This window comes from Ranitomeya variabilis, chromosome 4 (genome assembly GCF_051348905.1).
Source record: "Ranitomeya variabilis isolate aRanVar5 chromosome 4, aRanVar5.hap1, whole genome shotgun sequence".
NCBI classification, from domain to species: domain Eukaryota; kingdom Metazoa; phylum Chordata; class Amphibia; order Anura; family Dendrobatidae; genus Ranitomeya; species Ranitomeya variabilis.
This window is the reverse complement of record NC_135235.1, coordinates 86,198,270-86,214,031: the sequence shown is the minus strand read 5'-3', so window position 1 is coordinate 86,214,031 and position 15,762 is coordinate 86,198,270. Positions and strand designations below refer to the sequence as shown.

Genomic DNA, 15,762 nt, shown 5'->3' with positions numbered 1-15,762 from the left:
TACCTTAATCACCAAATCAAATTTCTGGTGCAAATCTCTATTTACTGCCTTCAGAAGAGTAAGCACGGCCGTGGTACGATTCATATGGAAATATTGTGCATAATCCTCAGGAGTGCCTGCAAGAGAAGACAATGTCTTGAACACTTAATTGACAGAAAACAAAACATAATGATTGTTTCTTCCATAGCCATTTATGTATATGGTATTCTGCTTTCAGTCAATTTCAAAGAGTTAATAAATGAATTCATTTTAGCACACAGGTAATAAAAATGCAAGATAGCTTAAAAAAGCAGAACTTAATATGATCAGGGACTTACAATATTTTATGTGATGCCAGCAGTTCAATACTGTCTCTGCATTTAATAACCTATCAAACCATTTATTCTATAATGGACCGAGCTGCATGCAATTTATACCTCGCAAGAATGAATGACAATGATGATAACTTGGGATTAGGCTTTAAATATTTAAAGCAGAACGGCAAAAGATATAGAAACATGAAAGAATAAGCAAACATAGATTACATTCCCATATTTGCCAATTGAATCAAACATATGAAAATTAGTGTTATGTCACGCTGAGTTCATGGGAAGCACACATCATATGTCTTACACTATCATAGACAATGTAAAAACAATAAACAAAAAGAACAAAAACATTAAAATAGATAAGAATGACATATCTACAGCATGGGGTGGTCCGAAGTACAAATTCATTTTTGTCCTAAATCCCTATCTATTTAGTGCCATAGTCTAAACTATTTTCTAATATCCTTGAATTAAACATTCTCTTTCCTTGCTAACTACACTATCTAGCTGCTATTCTTTCTTTTTTTCACTTCTTTTGTGATGACTCTTTGAGAGTCCCAGTGCATGCTGAGATACTCAAGTGAAGTGTCACCAGGGGGCAGAGGCTTTAGTCACTTTCCCTTTCCTGAACTGAAGCATCAACAGTGTCAGTGACACTTTTTTCGGGGGCTAGACTAGTCCCAGCATGATGTGCACTACACAAAAATACAGTGCATTTTCTATTGAAGGCTTGTATTAGCAGCAATGAACCAGCATAAGTGCACTCGCGTTGACAGAGTACCAAGCGTGCAGAGATCAATTACGTCACTTGCAGGGCTAACCCTGTGAATTCTGCCAATATGCTTAATTTGATGACCCGTTACTGCTGATCGGAGCCAGAAACAGATAGTGCCCTGTCATTGTGCACATCGCACAATGCATTTCATGCTGGGACTAGCCTAGCCCTAGAAAGGAGAATCACAGATAGTGCTTTGTTTCATAGAGGAGGCAGGGGCTGCAACAGTGACTGCCGACTGAAGATGCATCAATTGCACTGGGATTCTCAAAGGGGCCTGGGAAAAAGAAAAACAGATAGTGTAGTCAGGGAATTTATATTTCAAGTATATTAGAAAATATTTTAGATTATTTCACTGAGATAGGAATTCAGAATGAAAATTAATTTGGATTTTGTAAAAACACTTGAATCCGCGCTGGAGGAGTAATGGAGCCAATGACACAATTAAACGATGCTGAAGCCCCAACACACATAGAGAGACAGTTTGCTAGATCCCCCAGGGGGTGTTGTGTGCCGTGCTCACCAGACCATCGTAAATACACTGCAACTAGTGCCGCAATACTAGTACCACGTTACAACAGGTCCTTAACCAATAACTACAATATTGTTGCTGATGACAAGCAGGAACTCACCAGTAGATAGTTGCGGCAACACGTGTCATGATGGATGTAGTCCTAAGTGGGAAAAGGTGGTCCGGCGTGTAGAGGTATTACCAGAGCAGCGGGTGGGCAGAGGGGATCAACCGCACCGCAGCGAGGTGATATGGAAGCTGTGTAGAGCCAGGGAAAGCCCCGGCCAGTAGCGTCCCTGGATACGAGCAGGGAAGGGGGAGTGGCTGGCCCAAGGCTCAGTGTGTGACGTCACAACAATAGTACGGGGCAACACAGGGACCAAAAACCAACGCGTTTCGAAGGATTAGCGTCCTTCTTCATCAGAGTTGCCAGTCACTGGATGCACCCAGACATACAGGTCCTTCTCAAAAAATTAGCATATAGTGTTAAATTTCATTATTTACCATAATGTAATGATTACAATTAAACTTTCATATATTATAGATTCATTATCCACCAACTGAAATTTGTCAGGTCTTTTATTGTTTTAATACTGATGATTTTGGCCTACAACTCCTGATAACCCAAAAAACCTGTCTCAATAAATTAGCATATTTCAACCGTCCAATCAAATAAAAGTGTTTTTTAATAACAAACAAAAAAACCATCAAATAATAATGTTCATTTATGCACTCAATACTTGGTCGGGAATCCTTTGGCAGAAATGACTGCTTCAATGCGGCGTGGCATGGAGGCAATCAGCCTGTGACACTGCTGAGATGTTATGGAGGCCCAGGATGCTTCAATAGCGGCCTTAAGCTCATCCAGAGTGTTGGGTCTTGCGTCTCTCAACTTTCTCTTCACAATATCCCACAGATTCTCTATGGGGTTCAGGTCAGGAGAGTTGGCAGGCCAATTGAGCACAGTAATACCATGGTCAGTAAACCATTTACCAGTGGTTTTGGCACTGTGAGCAGGTGCCAGGAAGCATGAAGTGCTCCAAAATCTCCTGATAGCTAGCTGCATTGACCCTGCCCTTGATGAAACACAGTGGACCAACACCAGCAGCTGACATGGCACCCCACACCATCACTGACTGGGTACTTGACACTGGACTTCAGGAATTTTCGCATTTCCTTCTCCCCAGTCTTCCTCCAGACTCTGGCACCTTGATTTCCGAATGACATGCAAAATTTGCTTTAATCAGAAAAAAGTACTTGGGACCACTTAGCAACAGTCCAGTGCTGCTTCTCTGTAGCCCAGGTCAGGCGCTTCTGCCGCTGTTTATGGTTCAAAAGTGGCTTTACCTGGGGAATGCGGCACCTGTAGCCCATTTCCTGCACACGCCTGTGCACGGTGGCTCTGGATGTTTCCACACCAGACTCAGTCCACTGCTTCCTCAGGTTCCCCAAGGTCTGGAATCGGTCCTTCTCCACAATCTTCCTCAGGGTCCGGTCACCTCTTCTCGTTGTACAGCGTTTTCTGCCACATTGTTTCCTTCCAACAGACTTACCATTGAGGTGACTCTTCCCATTTGGCCACCAGCAGGTTGGCATAGCTAGGGGCAAACCGTGTGCCCATGGCAGTGCCACAAGTCTGAAGAAAAAAAAAATGGGAAGAGTTGTGTATTTTCTCCTCAGGGAATTTATGCACAGGTCTGGCTTTATGGCATCGCTTCATTGACGATGTGTTGTTTGTCTGGAATGGCCCCAAAAGCGAGTTGGATTCATTTATATCAAATCTATACAACAACAGTTTTGGACTTGAATTCACGCCCACAACTAGCATGACGAATGTTAACTTTTTGGACCTGAATATATACATAGAGGACGGCCAGATTCTAACCAAGTGTTACCGGAAAGAGGTGGATTCGAATAGTTTTATTGACATCTCCAGCTGCCATCTTCTGGTCTGGCTTGCAAACATTCCTAAGGGCCAGTAAACGAGAATCAGACGAAATTGTACCACCTTGGAGGATTATAATAAAGATTCGGCTATCCTGACCCAACAATTTCTAGACAAAGGATATCCCTGTTCACTGCTAGAACGAGCAAAGAAGGATGTTATAGAGATACCCAGAGACTCTCTGATACACAGAGTGAAATCCACCTATCAACCCAATACTATTCATGACCAAATCCGACAGTTGCCGTTCGTTACCCAATTCCATACAGGGCATACCAAATTCAGGTCCATTATCCAGAGATACTGGCCTGTGCCCCAAAGGGACAAAAGCATAGGGGCACTTTTACCAGATATACTGAGATTTGTGTTTAGGAAGGCCCAATCTTTGGGCAGCATCATAGCTCCCACTATCAAACAAGCTTCGAATTATAAACATCTGGCTGGTGTCCCTGGTACTATCTGGGCAGGTTTTTCTCCTTGTGGGTTTTGCTTTGGATGTCGGAACACATCCTCTGAAAAAGTATTCCGCTCCACTTTTACCGACTCTGATGCTGCGAATGTATTCACCATCAGAGACACTATTACCTGTGCCACCACCAAAGTTATATATCTAATCGAATGTCCATGCAAAAAGCTATATGTAGGGCGCACCAAGGGGCCACTTATGGTCCAGATTAAAGAACATTTTATGAACATCCAAAAAGGCTTCCTTGGCCACCCGCTTTCACGTCATTTTTGTGAAAGGCATAATAAATCTACGAAGGGAGTCACTTTTCTGGGAATTCAAAGGATTAGGCAAAGTTTAAGAGGGGGCAATTTAATAAAAGCCATGTCCAGGTCTGGGTCCCAGTGGATTTTTTCCCTGGATAGCCTTGCCCCCAAAGGCCTCAACCATGGGCTAGAAATATACGCTTTTTTAGGCATTTTTCATCTGCATCACTGTTTTTAATTTACTACCCAGGTTTTCTTGCAGGGATGGCCTAGTAGTGCCATGTAATAAGTACATGTAATAAGGCCCTATTACAATCTTGCCTATCCCAGCTAGAGGTAGCCTGGTAAACATAGGCCATATGTTTTTATTCTTCGCAGTTTTTATCATGTTTTTTCTTACTATGTATAACTTATTATGCTCTTATATATATATATTTTTTGTAATAAAGGTTCGCGTTTTATTCTTTAGTTTAGTTAGTTCTAAATTGTGTTGCTCCTTTTTAAATCAGTAAAACACATACATATTTTTATATATACAGTAGTGCTACATGTTTTTAGCGTGAGTGTTGTTATGATATTCTGGAGATTTGACTGTATAAGTGATCCTTTGTATCTCTATGCTCCACCATTGGAATCTACGGCGGGTGTATGTTTGGGGCGTTCTACCGAAGTATCACTATGATAGTAGCTATTACAGTGGGTTAAACGGGCGGGCGGATATTTTTGATTGACAACGGTTGGGGTACATATGTCTGGGTGCATCCAGTGACCGGCAACTCTGATGAAGAAGGACGCTAATCCTTCGAAACGCGTCGTTTTTGGTCCCTGTGTTGCCCCGTACTATTGTTGTGACATCACATGCTGAGCCTTGGGCCAGCCACTCCCCCTTCCTTGCTCGTATCCAGGGACGCTACCGGCCGGGGCTTTCCCTGGCTCTACGCAGCTTCTGTATCGCCTCGCTGCGGTGCGGTTGATCCCCTCTGCCCGCCCGTCGCTCTGGTAATACCTCTACACGCCGGGCCACCTTTTCCCGCTTACGACTACATCCATCACGACACGTGTTGCCGCAACTATCTACTGGTGAGTTCCTGCTTGTCATCAGCAACAATATTGTAGTTATTGGTTAAGGACCTGTTGTAACGTGGTACTAGTAATGCGGCACTGGTTGCAGTGTATTTACGGTGGTCTGGTGAGCATGGCACACAACACCCCCTGGGGGATCTAGCATACTCTCTCTATGTGTGTGGGGGCTTCAGCATCGTTTAATTGTGTCATTGGCTCCATTACTCCTCCAGCGCGGATTCAAGTGTTTTTACAATTCTTGGTTTTCATTTCCAGTGGTGGCACCACCCTGTTTTGTTTCCTTGCAGCTGAGGTGTTTCTATTCTCTGCGAGGTAGCGCGGGTGTATTTCTTTACATTAATTTGGATTTTGGTCTAACCCTTTAAGTATGCAATAGAAAAGTAGTAGAAAAACCTGTTGATTTTTTTTTGTACCGAAATGTCCCCATATCTTTGCACTTGTGCTTTGGGTGTGGTCTGTGGGCAGGTCCCTTCTTTGTTTCTCTGGCCTAGAGCTCTAAGATAAGACTCTGCCTTCAGTTCCACCCTAGAGCAAGGGCATCTCAATAAAAGTTGCTGAAAAGTTCCAGCAAGTGTTATATAAGAGCTACAAGATGAATTTTTATTCACCCCAGGTATAATTTTAATCAGTGTAACAGTGCCAACTTGACAATGTCTATAGTTTACATAGTAAAATCCTGCCGACAGGTTCGCTTTAAGTGCTAAGTTACATTCTTTTCGAAATGTAACACTTTTAGAGAAAAACACCTAGGGAATGCAATCAGCTTTTGAGCATGACACATTTTTCCATTCATAAATTTAGCTATTTTAATGTAGAATTGGGTTTAGCTCATATCATTAAAAGAAATTAACTTTCATGTCCATATTCTTAGATGATGAACAATTCTATAACATTTAGGAGGCTATAAATGTAACTCTATGCAAAAATAACAATAAACATTACTATGATTCTATAGTTACAATACGGATAAACTCACTAATGCTAAATATGACATACCAACAAGAATGGAGAAAAGTATTCCAGGCCGGTCAGAGATTGGCAGTATATCCTTGTCTTGATCTTCAGCCTGTATCGCTGGGGTAACATTAACTGGATTCACTCTTACCTGTTAACAAAAATATATAAATATATAAATTCTGTTTCAGAGAGCATCCACAACAAATGTGTTTTAATCAGTGTTGTTTGGCAAGTGTACAATATTCAATATGCATATTAAATGGTTTTGCGTACTTGCAGACAACTTACACTGTATACATAAGCCTTTTGTGGTCATCTCAAGGTAACAATGTCCTGTGCAAAAATCAGTAATACAATTTCATCTTCAGACTTGGGAAAGGCCGTGCTTCTTTAGATTTGCAGGATTTTAAAGATGTCATCCAGGATGTAATATTGATATTATATCAGAATTTAAAAAATAATAATATAAATTAAATAAAACAACCTTTTATTGTTTAACCCCTTCATGACGTGGCCAATTTACATTTTGGCGTCATCATTTTTTCCACTGTTTCTTCCCAGAGCCATAACTGTTTTATTTTTCTGTCCACATAGACATTTGAGGGCCTTTTTTTGCTGGATGAATTCTACTTTTAATTGGCACCATTATTTTTATGACATAGTGTACTGGAAATTGAGAAAAAATCAAAGTGGGGAGAAATTGTGAAAAAAAACACATTTCTGTTCATTTTGGGGTAAAAATGACTTCACAATATGATTTTACTCATCAGTATGATTATGGCGATACCAAACGTGTCCGCTGTTTTTATTATGTTAATAGTGAAAAAAATCAGAAATTTGTAAAAAAAAAACAATTGGGGGGTTGTGTCGCCATTTTCCGAGACCCTTAACCCCTTTCTGACATTGGACGTACTATCCCGTCGAAGTGGGGTGGGCCCGTATGACCACCGATGGGATAGTATGTCATATGCAATCGGCCACGCTCACGGGGGGAGCACGGTCGATCGCGAACGGGTGTCAGCTGAATATCGCAGCTGACATCCGGCACTATGTGCCAGGAGCGGTTATGGACTGCCCCCGGCACATTAACCCCGGCACACTGTGATTAAACATGATCACAGTGTTCTGGCGGTATAGGGAAGCATCGCGCAGGGAGGGGGCTCCATGCGGGCTTCCCTGAGACCCCCGGAGCAACGCGATGTGATCGCGTTGCTCCAAGCGTCTCTTTCCTCCTCCTCCCTGCAGCAGGCCCGGATCCAAAATGGCCGCGGCATCCGGGTCCTGCAGGGAGGTGGCTTCACAGCACCTGCTCAGAGCAGGCGCCGAGAAGCCTCCAGGTGCTGTGCACGTCAGATCGCCAATCTGACACAGTGCACAGCAAAGTGTCAGATCAGCGATCTTACACTATAACATGATGCCCTCCACGGTGCAATGTTATAGTGTAAAAAAAAAAAAAATCACATGTGTAAAAAAAAATAATACAAAAAAAATTCCCCCAAAAATATATATATTGTTCCTATAAATACATTTCTTTATCTAAATAAAAAAAACAATAAAAGTACACATATTTAGTATTGCCGCGTCTGTAACGACCCGACCTATAAAACTGTCCCACTAGTTAACCCCTTTAAAAAAAACGAGGCAAAAAACAACGCTTTATTATCATACCGCCAAACAAAAAGTGGAATACACGTGATCAAAAAGACAGATATAAATAACCATGGTACCGCTGAAAACGTCATCTTGTCCTGCAAAAAACGAGCCACAATACAGTGTCATCAAAGAAAAAATAAAAAAGTTATAGTCCTCAGAATATAGCGATGCAAAAATAATTATTTTTTCTATAAAATAGTTTTTATCGTATAAAAGCGCCAAAACATAAAAAAAGATATAAGTGAGGTATCACTGCAATCGTACTGACCCAAAGAATAACACTGCTTTATCCATTTTACCAAACGCGGAATGGTATAAATGCCTCCCCCAAAAGAAATTCATGAATAGCTGTTTTTTGGTCATTCTGCCTCACAAAAGTCGGAATAAAAAGCGATCAAAAAATGTCATGTGCCCAAAAATGTTATCAATAAAAATGTCAACTCGTCCCGCAAAAAAAGACCTCACATGACTCTGTGGACCAAAATATGGAAAAATTACAGCTCTCAAAATCTGGTAAAGCAAAAAATAATTTTTGCAATAAAAAGCGTCTTTCAGTGTGTGACGGCTGCCAATCATAAAAATCCGCTAAAAAAACTGCTATAAAAGTAAATCAACCCCCCTTCATCACCTCCTTATTTAGCGAAAAATTAAAATATAAAAAAATGTATTTATTTCCATTTTCCCATTAGGGTTAGGGTTAGGGCTAGGGTTGGGGTTAGGGTTAGGGATAGGGTTAGGGCTAGGGTTTGGGCTAGGTTTAGGGTTTGGGCTAGGGCCAGGGTTAGAGTTAGGGCAAGGGTTAGGGCTAGGGTTAGGGCTAGGGTTAGGGTTGGGGCTTGGGTTAAGACTACAGTTAGGGTTGGGGCTAAAGTTAGGGTTAGGGTTTGGATTACATTTATGGTTGGGAATAGGGTTGGGCTTAGGGTTAGGGATGTGTCAGGGTTAGGGGTGTGGTTAGGGTTACCGTTGGGATTAGGGTTAGGGATGTGTTTGAATAGGGTTTCAGTTATAATTGGGGGTTTCCACTGTTTAGGCACATCAGGGGCTCGCCAAACGCGACATGGCGTCTGATCTCAATTCCAGCGAATTCTGCGTTGAAAAAGTAAAACAGTGCTCCTTCCCCTCCGAGCTCTCCCGTGCGCCCAAACAGAGGTTTACCCCAACATATAGAGTATCAGCGTACTCAGGACACATTGGACAACAACTTTTGGGGTCCAATTTCTCCTGTCACCCTTGGGAAAATACAAAACTGGGGGCTAAAAAATAATTTTTGTGGAAAAAAAAGGATTTTTTATTTTGAGGCTCTGCGTTATAAACTGTAGTGAAACACTTGGGGGTTCAAAGCTCTCACAACACATCTAAATGAGTTCCTTAGGCAGTCTACTTTCCAAAATGGTGTCACTTGTGGGGGGTTTCAATGTTTAGGCACATCAGTGGCTCTCCAAACGCAACATGGCGTCCCATCTCAATTCCTGTCAATTTTGCATTGAAAAGTCAAATGGTGCTCCTTCCCTTACGAGCTCTCCCATGCACCCAAACAGTGGTTTACCCACACATATGGGGTATCTGCGAACTCAGAACAAATTGGAAAACAACATTTGTGGTCCAATTTTTTCTCTTACCCTTGGGAAAATAAAAAATTGGGGGCAAAAAGATCATTTTTGTGAAAAAATATGATTTTTTATTTTTACGGCTCTGCATTATAAACTTCTGTGAATCACTTAATGGGTCAAAGTGCTCACCACACATCTAAATAAGTTCCTAAGGGGGTCTACATTCCAAAATGGTGTCACTTTTGGGGGATTTAAATGTTTAGGCACATCAGGGGCTCTCCAAACACAACATGGCGTCATGTCTCAATTCCAGTCAATTTTGCATTGAAAAGTCAAATGGCGCTCCTTCGCTTCCAAGCTCACATATGGGGTATCGGCGTACTCAGGACAAATTGTGCAACAACCTTTGGGGTCCATTTTCTCCTGTTACCCTTGGTAAAATAAAACAAATTGGAGCTGAAGTAAATTTTTTGTGAAAAAAAGTTAAATGTTCATTTTATTTAAACATTCCAAAAATTCCTGTGAAACACCTGAAGGGTTAATAATCTTCTTGAATGTGGTTTTGAGCACCTTGAGTGTCACATTTGGTTATTTTCTATCATATAGACCCCTCAAAATGACTTCAAATGAGATGTGGTCCCTAAAAAAAAATGGTGTTGTAAAAATGAGAAATTGCTGGTCAACTTTTAACCCTTATAACTCCGTAACAAAAAAAAATTGGTTCCAAAATTGTGCTGATGTAAAGTAGACATGTGGGAAATGTTACTTATTAAATATTTTGTGTGACATATCTCTGTGATTTAATTGCATAAAAATTCAAATTTAGAAAATTGCAAAATTTTCAAAATTTTTGCCAAATCTCCATTTTTTCCACAAATAAATGCAGGTAATATCAAAGAAATGTTACCACTGTCATGAAGTACAATATGTCACAAGAAAACAATGTCAGAATCACCGGGATCTGTTGAAGTGTTCCAGAGTTATAACCTCATAAAGGGTCAGTGGTCAGAATTGTAAAAATTGGCCCGGTCATTAATGTACAAACCACCCTTGGGGGTAAAGGGGTAAATGATTTTATTTTTCAGTCGATGAAGCTGTTTGAGAGCTTATTTTTTTGCATATCAATACAAAGCTTTTATTGATGCCATTTTGGTTTAGATGTGATGTTTTGATTCCCTGTTTTTGTAGAACTGCAGCCACAAAAAAAACATCATTGAGGCGTTCTTGACTTTTTTTTCACTTAGCCAATCAGGTTAATTATTTTCATATTTTGATAGATTGGAGCTTTTTAAATGCTGCAATATCACATGTGTAATTTTTTACTATTTTTATTTTTAATGGTGGAAAAGGGTGGTGAATTGAATTTTTATGTTTTTTTTATTTTTTCACATTTCTTAATATATTTGTTTCTACTTTTCACTGTTCTTTATAGTCCCCTTAAGGAACTTGAAGCTGCAATCATCTGATCACTTGTGCCATATACAGCTATGTCATAGCATGCTATTCTAGAATTAAGACACTAGCGCGCTGCTGCAGAATGAAATGTTCTGAGGACCAGACGGAAGGAAGAAGAGGTCCTGTGAATGCAATGGTGTCAGCGGGACAGGTGTGTGGAGAGGTTTTTTTTTTTTTCACCTTGGGCCGTCCCTCCACAGTTCAACTAAATGGCAGTGACAGCTGCAGAAAAGTAACATCTGCATTCTGGAGAAGGCGGATTTTTGTAAAATTTGATTAAATTCCATTTGAATAAATTCCATCTCCAGCAGTTTCCCTTTGATTCCTGACATTGTGTAACAGGGACAATGTTTTTGATGCAGACATGAGTCCTGTTGATATGTGATAAATGTCCCTCATGGGAAAATTCCATAAATAAGAACATATATACATATTAATAAGAAACATTTGCATAGAACAAAGTAGAAAAAAATGTAATTTCTGGATGTAACATATATAGAGAGAATGGTTTTGACAAGATCTATATAATTTGTGAGCTGTCTCAAACAATTTTGAGAATGAGAACTAGAAAAAAAATCACAATAGAAACAGGTATGAAAATCAGAATAAGCTGTGGTGTTACAATATAGTGCTGTGAATCTATTAGCGGAAGATGATACTATTCTGTTATAATATAGATATGTCAATCTAGAGCACTTGATATGATATTTTACGATTTTGTTTAATAATGTTTATTCTATTGGCTAGACTAGAGAAATGCACTTATCTAGATACCCCCACAATTGGTTAAATAGGCTGTGTCGCTGCACAGTTAAGGCCCCGTCTCACATAGCGAGATCGCTAGCGAGATCGCTGCTGAGTCACAAGTTTTGTGACGCAACAGCGACCTCCATAGCGATCTCGCTATGTGTGACACGTACCAGCGATCAGGCCCCTGCTGCGAGATCGCTGGTCGTGTCGGAATGGCCTGGACCTTTTTTTGGTCGTTGAGGCCCCGCTGACATTGCTGAATCGGTGTGTGTGACACCGATCCAGCGATGTCTTCACTGGTAACCAGGGTAAACATCGGGTTACTAAGCGCAGGGCCGCGCTTAGTAACCCGATGTTTACCCTGGTTACCAGCGTAAATGTAAAAAAAAACAAACAATACATACTCGCCTTCTGATGTCCGTCAGGTCCCTTGCCGTCTGCTTCCTGCTCTCACTGACTGCCGGCCGTACAGTGAGAAGTGAGAGCGCAGCAGTGACGTCACCGCTGCGCTCTGCTCTCAGTGTACGGCGGCTCAGTCAGTCAGAGCAGGAAGCAGACGGCAAGGGACCTGGACACCGAAAGGCGAGTATGTACTGTTTGTTTTTTTTGGTAACCAGGGTAAACATCGGGTTACTAAGCGCGGCCCTGCGCTTAGTAACCCGATGTTTACCCTGGTTACCCGGGTGCTGCAGGGGGACTTCGGCATCGTTGAAGACAGTTTCAACGATGCCGAACTCGTTCCCCTGATCGTTGGTCGCTGGGGAGAGCGGTCTGTGTGACAGCTCCCCAGCGACCACACAGCGACTTACCAACGATCACGGCCAGGTCATATCGCTGGTCGTGATCGTTGGTAAATCGCTAAGTGAGACGGGGCCTTTAGTCTGCCGTCACAATAGCAGTATTTGGTCAGTATTTTACATCAGTATTTGTAAGCGAAAAACAGGAGTGGGTGATAAATGCAGAAGTAGTGCATATGTTTCTACTATACTTTTCCTCTATTTGTTCCACTCCTGGTTTTGGCTTACAGATACTGATGTAAAATACTGACCAAATACTGTTCGTGTGAACGTGGCCTTATAGTTACAGCTATTTACATTCTATAAAAATGTGATTGATTGAATATATATACTTTGCAATGCCTGTCTTCTTTTACATTTAGTACTATGAAGTAGCACTGGGTTTATTTTGGAAATATTAAATAAATACATTTTATGAAGATTAACACCATCTTTTGCAATAAAGTTGACACATAAATATTTATTACAAGACATATTGCTACAGCAGGATGCCTATTATTATTATTTATTATTATTGCGCCATTTATTCCATGTTGCATGTTTACATGTGAAAAGGAATATACATAATGCCTATGCATTGACCACTGTACCATTTTCAAAGAAAACAAATGCATTAAGAAATAGTTTTGCGTGTCAGGAGACTCGTCATGTCCTCACTCTTTAAAGAGCAACCACCATTTTCATTCTTATTTCATGAATTAATACTGCACCATATTTAGCATATCTTATCAAATAAATCTGCTTTGTTAATCTCCTGGATTGATCTTTCACTCTCAATTCATAAGTAAAATCTGTGTTCAGTGAAGACAGATTTACTCATTACTGAGATAGGAAATGACAATTGGTGTCTTAAAATTCTTATGAATGGTGGAGCTAGAGGCTGACAGTTCCAGTTCTCGATAGCACTATATGAGCACCAACTGTCATCTTCTATATCAGTATTGGGAACATTTGTATTGATTGAGTTCAAAATTTAGAGAATGAAAGAGCAATCCAGGAGATTGAACTTATTTGATAAAAAATATTACAACATTTCCTTTTTTCATATGTACTATTGACTTAAAAATAATAAAACAATTGTTATTATTTAAGAGGGGGCTCTGGTGTACAGTTGTTGGAAAACTGGCTACAGAAACAATCTCACAGTTGTATCCTGTCTGCATTAAGACAAAAGATCACTAAGCCTTTCCCCTTGGTTAAGAGGATTTGACTTCATCCAAGACCATTCATAAAAATGCAGAAAATGGTGCAGACTAATAAACAGTGAAGACAAGTATATTTCTTACTTAATTTCAACATTTATTGATATAGTGCTCTTTTTATCTCTTTTTAACTTTAATAATGCCATGGCTATAGAAGTACAGAAAAATAACTACTAAATTTAGTTTCTTGAGGCATAGCTTACACTGCAACTTTTTGCAGCACTACTGATTGATTTTAACTTTAAAGTGGCAGCTACAATCCATCCAATTCTATGCAACTCATTGTTTTGGTTTGGCCTGCATCTGTAAATAATAAAAATAAAATCAATCAGTAGCGTGGTACAAAGTTGCAATGTTGCCCAATTCATAGAAACAACTGTACAATTGTAATGTCTTAATAGTTTGCTACTCCCTAAGAAAATCTTTGGCCTCAGTTCATCAAAGATTTTATGGCCAAAAAGTGGTGCAAAGAGGTTATTACAAAATCTTGCTGTAACTCGGAGTTGCACCAAAATTTTATAAGTTTTGTCATTTTTGCCACAGCTACTCTCCGCTCCTCCGAAATAGTCGAATGTCCCAGCTCGTCTAATTCATGAAGAACTGTGGCATTTCATAATACAGAAATCTCACTATATTACCTGACTGGAGTTAGATTTCTGGCATAGTGCACCTGATGTAGAGATTCTCCAGATTTATGAAGTGGAATCCACCTAATTTTTTCACCTATAATACAATTATCTGGTCTCCAGTTAAATGTAAGATGCTTGATTTTTAATCAGTCATGTGGTTATGTCCATCAGAATTTGAGTGATAGCCTGTACTGCTCCCGACACCAAGACACTCACTGATGAAAGCCAGCTCACTGAGCATACATAGTGAAGCATAGGGTAAGTTCCCAGCTTCATTGCCACTATGTTGATAACTCACAAGCTGATGGTGCTGAGAGGATAACTACATGTTCTGAGTATGCTCACTGCACTCCGCTCACATCGCTCTTAGGAGATTAGATTATCGATCAGATACTAGGACATATTGTTGCAATAAAAATTTAATTTCCACTCCCTTGCCCGCAACTCAGACTGGTCCCACAGTGCTGCTGTTTGATTCCCATGTAAAGTTATCTGGCTTTTCCAAATTTTCCACAAAATGCTTTGAATAAATTAACCCCAAATTTGAATTCTTCATACCCTCTAATTGCTCTAAAATTAAGGATATTAATATGTAAGGGGTCTCCCCCTAATGTGGTAAACTCCTTTTGAGCTCTTTAAAGTGGCTCTGTCAGCACAGAATGATGGTTCAAACCAAGTACAGGCGCCTGATGCTTCACAGCGTTGCCAATCATTTGCATTCACCTTCCCACCTTCTTGTTTTCCCTCAAATTTCTACTCCTCCTCTTCTTTGATTGACAGCTCTGGCTTCATAGAGCCACAAAAGGATGAACATAAATGGAAATCAAGCAAGTGGGAAGGTGTAGTTAAACGTTTGGCCTCAATATGAAGCACCGAGCGCTCGAACTTGGTTTGAACAGTCATTCTGTGCTGACAGAGTCCCTTTAATACATACACAGTTTCACTAAGGTCCATGTCACCTTAAGCTAGCTGACTATTTGAAAACGGATTTAACAGGCTATTTATTATTATTATTATTTATTGTTATAGCGCCATTTATTCCATGGCGCTTTACATGTAAGGAGGGGTATACATAATAAAAACAAGTACAATAATCTTAAACAATACAAGTCATAACTCGTACAGGAGGAGAGAGGACCCTGCCTGCGAGGGCTCACAATCTACAAGGGATGGGTGAGAATACAGTAGTCGAGGGTAGAGCTGGTCATGCAGCGGTTTGGTCGATTGGTGGTTACTGCAGGTTATAGGCTTGTCGGAAGAGGTGAGTCTTCAGGCTCTTTTTGAAGGTTTCGATGCTAGGCGAGAGTCTGATGTGTTGTAGTAGAGGGTTCCAGAGTAGGGGTGATATGTGAGAGAAATCTTCTATACGATTGTGGGAAGAGTAGATAAGAGGGGAGTAGAGAAGGAGGTCTTGTGAGGATCGGAGGTTGTGT

The 15,762-nt window shown here is 40.5% G+C and overlaps 1 protein-coding gene across 2 annotated transcripts in view; it reads right to left on the bottom strand.

The window, feature by feature from the left end:
• The window catches only part of PCDH15 (protocadherin related 15), a 2,374,726-nt gene that overhangs the window by 1,431,982 nt on the left and 926,982 nt on the right, over positions 1–15,762 (bottom strand). For both annotated transcript variants that reach the window (XM_077258870.1, XM_077258871.1), the window contains 2 exons: positions 6,330–6,438; positions 4–116 (listed from right to left, as the gene is read on the bottom strand). In XM_077258870.1, the coding sequence (XP_077114985.1) occupies positions 4–116; positions 6,330–6,438 (222 nt within the window). The remainder of the gene's footprint in view (positions 1–3; positions 117–6,329; positions 6,439–15,762) is intronic.